This window comes from Psammomys obesus, unplaced genomic scaffold (assembly GCF_907164565.1).
Source record: "Psammomys obesus unplaced genomic scaffold, mPsaObe1.curated_primary_1811, whole genome shotgun sequence".
Taxonomy (NCBI): Eukaryota; Metazoa; Chordata; class Mammalia; order Rodentia; family Muridae; genus Psammomys; species Psammomys obesus.
The window spans coordinates 49,882,152-49,896,932 of NW_026585895.1; the positions used below are offsets into that span (position 1 = coordinate 49,882,152).

The 14,781-nt window shown below is 50.1% G+C and overlaps 1 protein-coding gene across 1 annotated transcript; it reads right to left on the reverse strand.

Moving 5' to 3' along the window:
• Positions 1 to 791: 791 nt before the first annotated feature.
• On the reverse strand, positions 792 to 6,985 carry Tor1b (torsin family 1 member B). Its single transcript, XM_055600744.1, has 5 exons — positions 6,730 to 6,985; positions 5,960 to 6,225; positions 3,811 to 3,986; positions 3,220 to 3,347; positions 792 to 2,931 (listed from the first exon to the last, which is right to left on the reverse strand). Exons 1-5 carry the CDS (start codon positions 6,926 to 6,928, stop codon positions 2,690 to 2,692), a joined length of 1,011 nt encoding a protein of 336 aa, XP_055456719.1. The 5' UTR covers positions 6,929 to 6,985; the 3' UTR covers positions 792 to 2,689.
• Positions 6,986 to 14,781: the final 7,796 nt, after the last annotated feature.

Genomic DNA, 14,781 nt, shown 5'->3' on the forward strand with positions numbered 1-14,781 from the left:
GCCATAACAGCCATGTTCTGAATTAAAATTCAGGTAGGTAGGTCATTATCATTAGGATGTTATGTGGTAGAGAAGCCTGTCTCTGGTAGTTCCCTGGAGCTCACTGCATAGGGAGCAGCTCTAGCCAGCTCTGAACTCCAGAGCCTGTCTCAGGAAGGTAGAGCACTAAGGAAGGTGCCCAACTTGGCCTCTACATGTGTGTGCTTGTAACTGCCCATCCCTTGTGTGCAAACATGAAAAGAAGGCCCTTGCCTACCTAATGAAGCTATCTAACACCTCATACAACTTCATCCTGTTTGTGGGTAACAGCCTTTAAAGCAGTGATTTTTTTTTTTCTTTCCAGTTTATTTACTCTATATCCCAAGGGTGCTCCCTCCTCTCCTTCCCTTCCCCCCCTTTCCTCCCAGAAAGGGAGAGGTCCCCCACTATGTCATCCCTCCCCAGCGTATCAAGTCACATCAGAACTGAGCATCTCCAAGGGTAGGCAAGGCAGCCCTGCCAGGAGGAAGTGATCCAAAAACAGACAATAGAGTCCATGTTAGAAACAGCCCCACACTCCACTCACCCCATATGAAGACCTCACTGCGCATCAGCCACATGTGTGCGGGGACCTAGGTCCAGACCACGTCTGTCTCTAAGCCCCCATGGGACGGAGTGTGCAGTGATTTTTAGGTGATGCGGTCAGCCTGTGTCCAGTGGGGGAAGGCAAGCACCACATGCATGGACAGTCTTCACTGAGCTCAGAGTGTGCAAACACAGAGGGGAAACTAGGAAACTCAAGAAACTCACAGTGCACCACACTGGCTTTATTCTGTATCCAGCTCTGTCTGTGCCTTCTCACAGGCAGGTTGGGGAGGCTGGGGCAGGCCAGACCAGGCCTTTCAGAGTGACAGGTCAGTAACAGCAGTCCAAAGGTGGCCAACGTGTCCACATATTACATCACTGTAAACAGAAAGACTTGTTTCTTCTTGACCAGGCGCCCAATAGGTTATGAACGGTAACTCGGCTCCAATCCAAGAATAATGAAACTCACTTGGCCTCACTTGGCAGGTTTTTGTTTGCTCTCTGCTTTGAGACAGGGTCTCTGTAACTTGGCTGACTTTAAACTCAGCTTCCTAAGTGCGAGGGTTACACGCATGTACAGCACTGGGCCTAGATTCACTGTGTGGCCTAGGCTGGCCTCAAACTTGAGAGTCCTACCATGGCCTCCCAAGTTCTGGAGCCAAAGGTGTGACTACCTGGCTTGCCTTGGCATTTAAAGGACACTAAATGTGAGTATAAGTCATTCCCAGGTTATAAAATCAGTCATTCTACTACACCCATAAAAATACGGCAGTCTCTGTCTGCAGCTGCACCGCAGCTGGGACGGCAGCTCGAAAGGCTGGAATCCAGGCTCACCTCCCTACAGTCAGAGCAGCCCGGCCAGCACTGCCACTCAAAAGTCAGCCCGAGATTACACCTGGGACCCGCCACAAACTGAGGACTTTGTGGGGGGTCTAAAATTGTACCCATGTAGTTCCACTCTCTACACAGTTAGCAATAAAGCCTTTTTTTCTTCTTGTGAGAGTTTCACGTAGCTCAGGCTGTCCTCAAACTCAGAAGATAGCTAAGGAACCCTGAATCCTGATCTTTCTGCTGGGGTCATGGGCATTGTGCCCCAAACCCAGCAACAATAAACACCTGAGAATAAGCATTATTCTATTTATGTCCTTCCTAGGTTTTTGTTTTTCAAGACAGGGTTTCTCTGTATACCCTTGGCTGTCCTGAACTCCCTTTGTAGACAAGGCCGGCCTAGCACTCACAGAGATCCACCTGTCTCTGCCTCCGGAGTGCTGGGATCAAAGGCACGCGCCACCACATCCTAGGTTTTATAAACTGCATGGCACCTTACGCTTATTATCTAAGGGTTAGAAGTAAAAAACCTGTTTTAAACATATGCTTGCCCTTAAAAAAAAAATAGGTATCTCTGGTGTATGGCAAACCTGCATCTTCCCATGGGGTTTGGCCTGGTCAGCCCCGGCCTAGAATTTAACTCTTCCTATGCATGCTATTGGTTCTGCACATCTGAGCTTGCCCTTCAGTGCAAGTGTAACAGGCAAAAAGGAGCCAAATACCTCCTTCAAAGATGACAGCCCATTCTGATGGGTGAATCTAACAGTTGAGAATACAAGGTACAAGGCAGGCTGCAGCCCACACACAACGGGAGACGGGATTCTACAGCCAGAGCTGTGAGCAGCAGCGAGGGTAAGGTATGGGTTTGAAGGCTGCCCCTGCTCCCGCCGACAGCTCAGCCAAAGTCAAGTCCACGTGCTCCCTCCACCAGTGAGCATCTGTCAACGCCATCATCTTCTGAGAACTGTCAGTGAGTACCAGCTCAGGGTAGAAAAAGGGGAAAGAAAGCAGTGGGGTGTTGTAGCCCCGTTAGTGGCAAGTGAGGCATGGGTGGTCCTGGCCACAACAGGACCTTTGACCTTTGGCCTCCTGTGTTTAGATGTTTCTAGGCACTTGATTCACAGTAACAGTGTGAGGTTTCTAGAAGTTCATCTCTAGATGCTGCTTTGACAGCATCCCTGAGTCCACAGGTGCAAATGCGCAAAGCCCGAAGGGCATCTTCAAAGTGCTTCTACAAGGCAAGACCCTGGTGGGGGCGGGAGGCCCCAAGGATCTTCTACCCCGCTGGGCGAAGAGCTCAGTGGAAATCTAGCCGTGACTGCACAGTCTTGCAGCCCTTGTCTGAGTAGATCTTCTCGTCCTTGGGGAAAAATGTCATTTCGTCTGCCACACTGGTGACAATGTCTTCATCAACAGCAGCCCCTCGAGCCCTCATCTCTGCCCGAACACACATTTTCACGTGTCTGTACTCCAAGGGCAGGAAGGGGATAAAGTAGTCGATGAGGTTTCTGTCTATCAGCCCACTGTGCCACAGGCCACCTGCAGAACAAAGTGAGTGTCCTGTCAGTGCCACCTGGCCACACCCCATCTGATCCTGGCCCACAGTCCATCCTTCATGTCTTTGCCTTTCCAGAAACTGTCAAATGACATATGCCCTCATAATATCCCAAGAAAACTCCCCATAGCAGCAAAGCCACATGCAAGGGGCACGCCGGCTTCGTGTAAGACACACTGCTGAGAGCCGGCTCAATGCCAGCAAGGCGCTGGGTGTCCATCCATCCGTCCCCCGCCCTGTCCCCACTCTCCCCTGCTCCACAGTGGACTTACTGTGCTTGTTGTTGAAGACACCCACAGACAGCACGGGCTCCAGGTCCTTCAGCTGGATCTCCTCCCTCTTTCTTCCTGCCCGCCAGAAGTCCAGGGCCGTCTTAGTTATCAGGTCCCCTCCTGCATTGCTGGGTTGGCCGGGGATGCAGAGACCAATATCATAGGTGCGTTATCCCAGGCTCCTTGCCAAGCACACCCGCCCAAGGCTTTATTCCTTTTCAATGCTAGAACTGACTCTGGGGTCCTGTGCGTGCAAAGCACGTGTCACCATAGCACTATGTGACACCCCGGGTCCCAGGTGTGCTACGCTTTAAACCAGGACTTTTTGCAGTGTGCTACCAGACAAGGGCAAAAAGCTTGTCTGCCTGCAAGAAATGTAAGTGCTATGTTTAGAATTCAGACAGGTTGCAGGAGCACCAAGGATCGATTGCTCTGGCTCATCCCCAACTTAGTTTCTATGGCAAAGTGACACCGGGAAGTAATAAAGGACAAGCGAGCCTATGGCTTTGCCAAGCCTGTAGTTCTGTTCCAGATGGCTAAGAGACCCTCATTCTAGCACTTATAGGTCACTGAGAAGCTTCCTTGGCTGACCTGAGGAAGATGAAGATGGCTTTGCGATAGGAAATCCCATCCACCTGCTCATAGTAGTCTAGGAAGGGCTTGATAGAGTCAATGATCCCAGGGTGCAATTTATCCATCTCGTCAAAGATGAAGACGGAGCTGCCGCAGGCGCTCACATTGCCTCGGATCCACTTCTGGAGCTGGTCCTAGACCACAAGAGGCACAGCTCAGAGGATGCTCCAGAGGATGAAGGGGCAGAGCTCCCTGGGCTTCGAGAGCCATCAGCTACACCCTTGCCCCCATACAACTGGTAGACCTTTTTCCAAGCTTTATCACAAGTGAAAAGGCACTAACCTAAGCCCTGAAACTCACACAGAACAGATGGGGGGTGAGGGAGATGGTTTAGTGGGTGAACCCTGGCCAGCCGAGTTCAATCCCTAGGACCCAAATGGCTAAAGGAGAGAACTGACTTTGGTAAGCCACCCGCTGACCTCCTTATACATCCCCCACATGGCCCTAGGCACGCATCCGTAAGCTCAGCCCTCCTGCAACAAACGAGAAGCGGAGACCTGGCTGGAGGCCGGTAGGCCAGCTCACCCACAGCACAGAATACAGCACCCTCAGTCAAGGCAGGAGGAAAGAACCCTCGACTTGCTTCTGTCAGGCTATTTTACCACAGCAACAGGAAAAGAAGCCAGGCGCACAGGAAAATGACAGCTGGATTCAGATCCGAGCAGTGCAGGGGACCAAGGCTTTGGAATGATGCAGCGGGTAAAGGTAAAGAGGGCGGCCTGGCTGGCTCGAAAAACCCTGAGCTACATCCCTTGACCCCTTGGTTTATTGAAACGCCCGAGCAACAGCCTCTCACCCCCCAAACGGGATAGGCCATGAGACACCAACTGCAAATACTGCACTTCAAGAAATCTATAATGTTTGTAAAACATGGACATTACTTCCTGGTGCGGGCTGCCGCTTGGCAGCATAGCACTTCCTCAGCAAGAGCAAACCTCCGTTGCTATTCCCAGCACCTTAAAAGCAAACTATCCTTCCCTTTGGCACTCCTCCCTTTTACAGCTAAGACAACAGATTCACTTTCATTTCCTTCCTCACTTGGGTTTCTGCTTGTGATCTCAGTCCCTAGAAGGTAATAGCAGGACTAGGTTAGTACCAACAAACAAGACAGCCGATTAAGTCAGAATCAGCCAATGAAATGTACAGAGATCTCACAAGCAGAAACAGTCTGGAGGTTTCGTTCTGAGACATGAAGGACTGAAGGAATCAAAGCCATTAGGAGGAAATCCTCTACTGTATCCTGCATAGCACAGGGGCAAAGCCCAGGCTGTGGCACAGGAGAGCCTTACATGAGGCCATGCCCAAGCAAGCTTAAGACTGCCCTACCTATGGCTGGCTGGGAATGGAATCACTCTCTGGGTGCTAAGACATATGCTAGGAGAGAGATGGGAGTCAATGAGGGCAGGCTGTGAGGAGCAAGTCACCCAGCTTCTCCTGCCCATCCTTTCTCATTCCACCTTCTTTCCCCTCTCTCTAGTTCCAGGAATTGAACCTATGGCCTCCTGCACACTAGCTGGCTCCCTAACTCACTGGATTATTTTGGAAGAGCAATTTAGAAAGAGAAGGCTGGACATGGTGAGGCACAATTATAATCCCAGCACTTGGATGGGGAAGGTAAGAGGATCAGAAGTGCAAGGCCAGCCTCCGATATACAGTGAGATTGATGCTAACCTGGGCTACAAGAGGCCCTGCCTGAGAACCCAAACACACACGAGCACACGCTCATTTGGGCGCTTACTCACCGTAAGATGGGCAAAACGATGGATGCCTGTTATTCTCAGCCCTCAAAAGGCTGGGGCAGTAGGATCCCTACCACCAAGACCAGCTTGGGCTACGTGATGGGACCTCAACTAAAAAACTATAAATAGAGGCCAGGCATGGAGGTGCACACCTTCAGTCCCAGCACTCGGGAGGCAGAGGCAGGCAGATCTCTGTGAGTTCCAGGGCTGCCAGAACTATAGGAAAACTCTGTAAACAGATAAATAGCAGAAAAAAAAGGAAGCAAAGCAGAGAGGCCAGCTGGAGCTATTTCAATGCAGAGAGAAGCAGGGGCCAGAGCTACTGCGCAGGTGGCCCAGGCATGTCAGGGAGCAGTAGATTTTCTTGCCTGATACAGTTTTATCTTCTGCTCATGAGGGAAGTGCAGAGTAGAGACGAACAGGTGGACAAAGCTACTCTTCAGGCCTTTTGGATGGAGGTTTTCAGCCACAATCTGGCTGACAAAATTCTTGCCCGTGCCAGCCCAGCCGTGCAAGGACAGAGTCAGTGGTTTCTTGGGATTTCTGTTGTTTCTGAAGCCAGTCAGTGCCTTGAGAATCACTTCAGTGGCGAGGTGCTGTCCAAACAGCTTCTCTTCCAAGTCCAGCTTGAGGGCTACGGGTGGCCAGCCCCGGAACAGAGAGAAAAACACACGTTAAAAAGGCACCGGAAACTGGCCAGAGTGAGGCACAGCTTAGCGACTGATCCAGCAGGGTCTCTGCCACGCCTGAGAGCCCGAACCTTTAGGATCTAGAGCCAGACCCTTAAGTGGCAGTTCTCCTAAGTGTCAAACAAGGAAGCTAGGCGGACTCATTCATCCAGGAAATGACCATCCTGCCGCTGAGCTCCGGGCTAGCTTTCCCGCCACCCTTGGCTGGCTCGGAAAAAAAAAAAAAAAAAAAGCAGCAAGGGCCAAAGGCGGGCTTTCTGGACGGAGCCGCACGCCGACACCCGCTGGAGGGGCGCCCAGGCGGCCCCGCTGCGGTGGGCTCTCCAGGCGGTCATCTCCGGGCCCGCGAAGGCGTGGCGGGGTCCGGGCCGAGGCTGTGTCCCGCGGCGCCGCTCCAGGCGGGACTCCCGGCGCCCTCCCGCCCGCCCGCCCGCCCCGAGGGCACGTACCCGACGCGTTGAGGGGCCGCTCCTCGTGGCAGCACTCGGTGAAGCGGCAGTACAAGTCGGTGTTGTACAGGTAGCCGGTGAGCGCCGACACGGCCCCGATGGCGATGGTCACGCTCACGGGCTCGAACGCCGCCGCCACGCGGGCGGCCAGCAGCACCCACAGGGGCGTGGAGCCCCCAAATGCCCCGGCTCGCCTCATCGCCCGCCACAGAGCCCGCTGCTCCGGCTGCGCTCGGATGCTGTCCCAGCGGTGCCGCAGATTCTTCCGGTAAGGAGCGTCACTTCCGCCTAAACAGAAAGCGACCATGTTGGAAAGGGGCAGGGAGGCTTTTAGGCGCCATCCTTGTGAGTGGCAAGAAACCCTCTTCGAAGGAATTTCGCCCCTGTCTTTAGAAGTCGTGTTTGTTTTCTCTTTCTAAATTTATATATGTATATATGCATACATACACATATAGACATATATAAAATATACACACACATATACTTATACATACATGTATGTATATATGTGTGTATACTTATGTATATACTTATACATGTATGTGCGTATATGTGTAACATATGTGTGTATATACATACACATATGCATACACACACAGAGTGAGAGAATGGAGACAGCCACCTTTCTGTCTGAAGTTGGGGTGGGCGTGTTGTAACTGTGGAGGGCCAGAACTTGGGTCTCTTACCTAGAATTTATCATGAGTGCTGGGACTCCCACTCAGGTCCTTATGCCTGCAGGGCAAGGGCTCTTACTCAACAGAGCCATCTCTACAGACCTCTCTTTCTTTTCCAGCAACCATCTCTACCACTAAACCACACCCACAACTCCTAGGGCTTTTGTTTGTTGGTTGGTTTGTTTTGTTTCATTTTGAGACAGGGTTTCTCTGTGTAGCTGTGGCTGTCCTGGACTCCATCTATAGACCAGGCTGGCCTTGAACTCACAGAGACAGGCCTGCCTCTGTCTCCTGGAGTGCTGGGATTACAGGCATGCACCACTGTGCCCAGCTCCTAGGGCGTTTTTAAGGAGCCTCTTGGAGCCCCAGACTTCGCTTTGACCTCCCTTTCCCATTTCACCTGGGCTGTGTTGAGCACTCCCCAAATCTGCCCACCCTCAGCCTTCCTGAACAGCTGCTGGGTCCTCCTGATGCCCAGGGCTGAGGACTGGGGGTGCAGAGCACATAGAGACACGTGCTGCGGAGGCTCACAAATAAATCCGGACCTTCATTCCTGCTGCATGCCACATGGCAGTCCCCAGGCCACCCGCTGAGCAGACGGCAGTGGAGCGGACAGAGTTGGTCTTGCCTCTCAGGACTTACAGGCTGTTGGGGAGGCAGGCAAGTGGAAACGGGCTAATACTGACCCATCAAAGTCCAGGGACGCTGGGGCAGGGAAAACCTTTGCTTGAGCTAGAAATGAAAGGTCTTATCCAAACAAAAACCTAAGGAGTTGGTCAACCCAAAGCAAGCAGCGGTGTGGTCTACGTGGACTATGTGGTCTAGAGATCGTAAACCGTCAGTCTGGGCTGTTGGAATACCACACACACACACACCGATTGTTTCAACTGGCTATGGAGGTGTGTCCGGTATTCACAATGGTTCATTGCTGTGCAAGCAGGATATGTAAACGTTTGTTGCTTTCCTCACCTGCCCAAACAAAACGGGCAAGGGTCAGATGGCCCTCCTCCCACCACACTAATAGCTCCTTTTGCATGAGAAAGAAGAGTGGCGCCTGAGCAAGAAAGTGCTGATGCTGCAGCTGAGGAAAGAGAGGCAGAGAGATGGAAGGGAGGAGGTGGCAGGGAAGTGGCATTGGGCTAGCTGAGGGACTGCCCCAGCAAAAAGGCCAATGGTCTTACACTCTACAGATATCTCCACTATCAAAGCACAGGTGCGACCCCCGAAGTCCCCACAGAAGTGGGGAGCTGAGAATTAACATACATCGTGGAGAGTATTGAGAGGTGAGCATGGAGGACAATGCAGAAGGTTAAGAGCTTGCAGACACCAAAGGAAAGTAGCTTGTATTCCGGAGCCACAGGCCTTTAAGAGGGACATCACAGCCAGCTCAGAGATCACCTACGAAGAAAAGTGGCTGTCACGGTGGCCCATGCATGCTTAGCCCAGGCTTTGCCAAACTTGGTCGAGTTCCTTGGGCAGGCCAATTAGCACCAAATAGCTCCCGAACTCTGGCTGTGTGTGAGACCCAGCAACATATAGAGTCCCAGGCTTACACCAGGGGACAGGACAGGAGTGGTTCTTACTTGGTTTCAGGTATCCTAGGTCTGTACCTGCTGCAGGGCATGGCTGGTATACCCTGCCCTCTATCATAAATTCCCTAGCCCAGGGGCAGGGCTAACCCTCTCCCTGAGGTCCTTCACTATATAATCCAGATATTTTGGTTCTCTTCCCTCTCTCCTCTGCTCTTCTCTCTTTGTATCTTTCCTCTTCTTCTTTCCTCCTCCTCCTCCTCTCTCTCCTCTCTTTGTGCATGCTTTTCTCTCTCTCATGGTAGCTGAGAGCTGCTTCCAATAAACCTGCATTTATACAAATAACTCTGTCTTGCCTTTAGCTCATTCCATTCTTTCAATCAGTTCCTGACCTCAGGACAGAGTCACTGACCATGACTTTTCTTATTTCTGGGGTTTTAGAGCAAAAGCTAGTCTCAGTCACCTGTCCCAGTGTGCTAACTGATGAGATGATTAACAGTGAAAAGCAGCCTGGCATGGTGCTGCATGCTGCCAGCCTGTAATCTCAGCACTGAGGGAAGCAGAGGCAGGTGGGCCTCTGTGAATTCAAGGCCACCCTTGTCTACAAAGCAAGTCCAGGACAGCCAAGGCTACACAGAGAAACCCTGTCTCAAGCCACACACACCCCAAAAATAGTAAAAAGCAGATAAAAGAGATTCTATTAATGTATCACATTGGGAAGAGGAGCAGCTAAGGGTGTCCAGTGATCCCAAGTCCATCTCTGGACACTGACATGAGCTTTAGGTTTAGACAGAGGAAGAATTGGGACAAGAGGCATGCACAGGTAAGCAGTCCTGGCCAAAGGGTGGTCTGGTTGATCATTATCTCAGCTCTCCTGGATGATGGTTCACAGGAGTTTAGACTGTGGGAAAAGACAAGTCAGTTCACAGGAGGTTGTTCAGACACCCTCACAGGACGGTGTGTTGGCTCCCCCATGCTGGTGTTAGTGCAAGTGCCCTGTCAGAAGCATGGTGACTGATCACTCCTGTACCTGGAATCCAAGCTGACTGAAGGGTTAGCATTGTGGCTGGAGCCATTTTGGCAGTCTAAAACTGTAAAAACTAACAGTACGCCATGCGTGGTGGAGCGCGCCTTTAATCCCAACACTCAGAAGGCAGAGGCAGGTGGATCTCTGAGTTAGAGGCCAGCCTGCTGTACAAAGTGAGTTTTAGGACAGCCAGCTCTACACAGAGAAACCCTGTCTTGAAAAACCAACCAACAAAAACTGCTTTTTTGCACTGTGTGAAGGTTGTCTTTGTATTGTCAAATGCCGGTGTCTGCTCCAGCAGAGAGCTGAGTACACGTCCCACTTTGGTGCTGTTAAGCACCACCTGTCTCAATGCTTTGTAAACATGCACTTTCCTCACCTTTTGATTGGTTGAATAAAGCCTGAACAGCAAAGGCAGGAAAGAGAGGCCAAACTTCCTGGCAGATAAAGGAATGCTAGGGAGGAATCAGAGGCAGAAAAGTTTCACCGGCCAGACATGGAGGAAGAAATAATGCTGGCTCTAAAAGACTGAGAGATAATGAATCCTGTGGCAGAACATATATTAATATAAATGGGTTAATTTAAGAGCTAGTTAGGGAACAAACCAAAGCTAAGGCCAAATATTTGCTATTAATAAAAAGTCTCCGTGTCATTATTTAGGAGCTGGCATGCCAAAAAAAAAAAAAAAAAGTTTGTTTACCCAAAACAAATAAACAAAACAGTGAAACAGTGTAGCTACCTGTATTCTCAACAACTGGGAGACAGAGGCTAGAGAATTGGGAGTAAAAGGCCACCTTTGGCTACACAGTGAATTGGAGGCCAGTCTGGGCTACATAAGATCCTGTCTCAAAACACACACACACACACACACACACACACACACATACACACCACACAGGCTTCACCATGCTTTTAGTCACCTTGCAGGATTGCCTCCAAGCAAGGAGACAGTGCCTGCCACATTCTGACCACGCTGGGCCTATATTGAGCTAGCACTGGTCAAGTCCTTCAAGGGGAGTGTTGTGGGTTATAATATTTACTATTGATATATCTTTTAGTTAAGCAGCGGTTATTCCTAAACCAGCTGTACTCCCAAATCACCACAGAGACCGGGATTTATTTAATTAACCTAGAGCACAATGCTGGGCAATAGTTACTCCATCCTAAACCTTCAAGCCCACATAGTTTCCTACCATTTAGATTTCACCCATTATACTTGCTTTTAGTCATATCTAAGGTCTGGTCCATCTCTCCACGTGGCTCCAAGACCTCTCCTGCGGATTCTCTCTCCTCTTCCTCCTACTGGCTTCCTTCTCCTCCCTTCTCCTGACCAGGATGTCTCACCCTATTCTCACTGTTGCTCAGCACTGGGGATGGTTGTTCTTGACAATATAAAGAACAAATGATGGCAAGTTTACACAAACTTGAGACAGGTGATGCTTAGAATAAGCATCACAGTGCAATGTCTGGATTGAAACCTGATAATGGGGGAGAGAAATCAGCATTTGAATGAACAAGGGTAAACTGTAGACAGGCCAAAAGAACATTATACCTACAGGGGAGGGACCAGTTCTAAGGCTGAAACAGTGTCCCCGAGGGAGTGGCTGGTGGCTTGCTGCTCTCAAACAACGGCTGGGAGAGAAAGGAACTTGAGAGTGGCCGGGAGGAGCCAGTGTGATTCCTGAGGGGAAAGACTGCTGTGGAGACTGGAGGACAGGTGGATGAGGAGGATGGCCTGGCCCTTAGTTGTTCAGCATGACTCTTAGAGAGCAGCTTCCAACCCACAGCAGCGGTCCACTGTCTCTGGCAGGACCCTGTGTGCTCTGTGACCTCACTGGTCGGAAGTACCAGCGGCTAAGCTTTCATGACTCCAGAATGCTACTCCAAATCCTCCCAGAAACTGTGGCAACGCCCCGAGTCAGGGAACCTTCTTCAAACAGGTGTGGGCTGAACAGGCTGTCTGGACTGTGAAAGGATCAGAGCTGGTGGGCACATCTGTCACCTCCTCCGAATGCACAGCCGCTGGCTGCAAGGATTCTGCGCGCACCAGCCATTGGTTGCTCAGCAACTCCAAAAAGGGAAGTGCCCCCGCTCTACAGATAGGGAAAGCAAGGCCCAGGATGGTGACATCACATGTCCAGAGCCACCCAGATAGGGAGAGAGGGACGCTGGCTGGTATTTTTCAGGACCAGAGACAGCGCTCCCTGGTCCTCACCTGTTTGCCGGGGGAGCTGGGGATGCGAGGCTACTGAAAAGACCCATGTGCTTCTACCAAACCAGCAGTAGAGGGCGCCGGAGAGCCGCAGGTCTGCAGCCTCACAGATGCTTGCCAATCGCCCTCTCTCAGTTATGTGCACACTTTGGAATGGACTGGGCGTGAGTGTGGGCGTATAAACAACGACTTAGAAAAAAAACTCAAGTCCCAGATTCCTGTTGTTGCGCATGTGACACGCGTGTGGATACCCACGCCACGGTGTGCCTGACGGAGATCCTGGAGTTGGTTCTCTCCTTCTGCCTTGAGATGGAGTGATGGTCCCAGTGAAATGTTCCCCCATAGGCTCAGGTGTTAGGGTGCATAGTCCCCCTTTGCTGGCCCTGTTTGGGTAGGTTTAGGGGCGTGGCTGGAGAAAGTGTGTATCTGGGAGCAGGCGTTGGGGTTTCACAAGTCAGCAGACCCTCCAAGTGTGCTGTCACCTTCCAGCTTCGGCGTCATCCCGGCCGTGACAGACCTTAACCCTCGGGAATTGAAAGGAATTAAAGGACCAAGTGAGCCCTTCCGAGGGCTGCTTTGGCGAGGTGTTTTATCACAACAATAGAAAAGTGACTGGGACACTCGCGGCCTCCAGGAAGTCAAACAACTCCGAGGCTCGCGTGGCAAATGTTATTACTGAGACATCTTCCTGGCTCTTAGATTTTATTTTTAAATGTCTGTTATTTCTTTTCTGTGTATGAGTGTTTTGCCTGCACGCATGTCTGGGGGCCACGTCTCTGGTGCCCTCAGAGGCGAGAAGAGGGCACCGGATCCCCTGGAACTGGAGCTGAAGATGGTTGTGAGCCGCCACGTGAGTGCTGGGAGTGGAACTGAACTTGTGTCCTCTGGAAAAGCAGCCGGAGCTCTTAACCACTGAACCATCTCTGCAGCCCATTTATAAAGTCTGTTAAAATGTATTTATTTTTCAGATGAGAAAAAAAAAAAAAAAAAAACGGCAGCTGCCAGGCAGTGGTGGTACACACCTTTAATCCCAGCACTCAGAAAGCAGAGGCAGGCAGAGTTCTGTGAGTTCAAGGCCAGCCTGGTCTACAAATGAGTTGCAGGATAGCCAGGTGTACACAGAAAAACCATGCTAGAAAGGTGCACTATCTCTGAGCTCCATGTGCCAGTAATGAGCAGTTTAATTTTTTAAGTTTTTATTTAGGAGATGGGGAAATGACTCACATACTTTTTTCCCCAGAGGTCCTGAATTTCACCCTCAGTTCTCACAGTGGGTGTCTCAAAACCATCTGTGAATCCAGTTTCAGAGTTTCCGAAACCTCTGGTCTCTGTGGGTGCCTGCACTCGCATGCACATACACATACATTAAAAATAAAATTTAAAAAATGTATTGTTGGTATAATGTTCTTTTGGAATGTATACACCTTACCCTTGTTCATTCAATGCTGATTTCTCTCCCCCACTCTCTGGTTTCAATCCGGACATTGCATTGTGATACTTATACTAGGCATCACCTGTCTCAACTTTGTGTAAACATGCCAAAATAAAGCAACCAGCCACAATGTTGAGCAGTGGAGAGGATAAGGTGGGAGACTCTGGTTCAGAGTGGGAGGAGAGGAAGGAAGCAGAAGGAGTAGGAGGGAGAAGGGAGGAGCCGGAGGAGGGGAAGGAGTAGGAGGAGAAGAGGAGCAGAAGCTGGGAGGGCAGAGGCTGGAGGAGAGATCTTGGAATGATGTGGAAAAGTGAACCAGACCTAAGATATCACTAAAAGCAAGTATAATGGGGAAATCTGAGTGGTATGAAACTGTGCGGGCCTGGAGGTTTAGGATGGAGTAACTATTGCCCAGCATTGTGTTCTAGGTTAACTAAATAAATCCTAGTCTCTGTGTGGTGATTTGGTTAAACAGCTGTTTAGGATTAATCGCAGCATTACTAAAAGATAGATCAAAAGCAGATATTAAAGCCAATTACAACAATGTATTTTATGTGTTTGTGTGTAAAGGTTACTTTTTTAAAGCTGTTTGTTTCTGTTTCTCTCTTAACCCAGCTATCACATACATAATTGAGACTCTATTATATTATTTTGACAAGCTTCACAGCACAGAACCGAGCAGTTGTTAATCTATTCTTAACCCTCTAAGCTAATTTGGCTTCCTCCTGGTGTACACCCCGGATACTTGCACTTTGTAGCTCTCTTGCTCCAGCTCCTTTCCTGCTCACTTTCACTGCTCCCGCGGCTCAATCTCCTTCTCCCTCCTCTAACTCCTCCTCCCCTGGCTGGCAGGAAGTCCAGCCCTATTCTCTCGGTGATTGGCTGTAACATAGCAGGGCACAATTGGAAAGCAGTGTTTATGCAACACTGAGCAGGAGATTCTCAGAACAAGGATATGTGGGGGTACAGAAATGAGCATTTGACTTACACAATAACCCCCTGCCTACATCTCCCCCTTTTAGTCTAATAAAAGGCTCTTCCTCTTACAATAACAAACAATATGTAATAATAAAAATTATGAAAATTATTAGGTAAGATTTACATTTTGTATGTTGAAGAGTTTAAATTAGCCTGGATATAGTTATCCTGTGTATAACTCCATTTTGAAATAAAGAGCC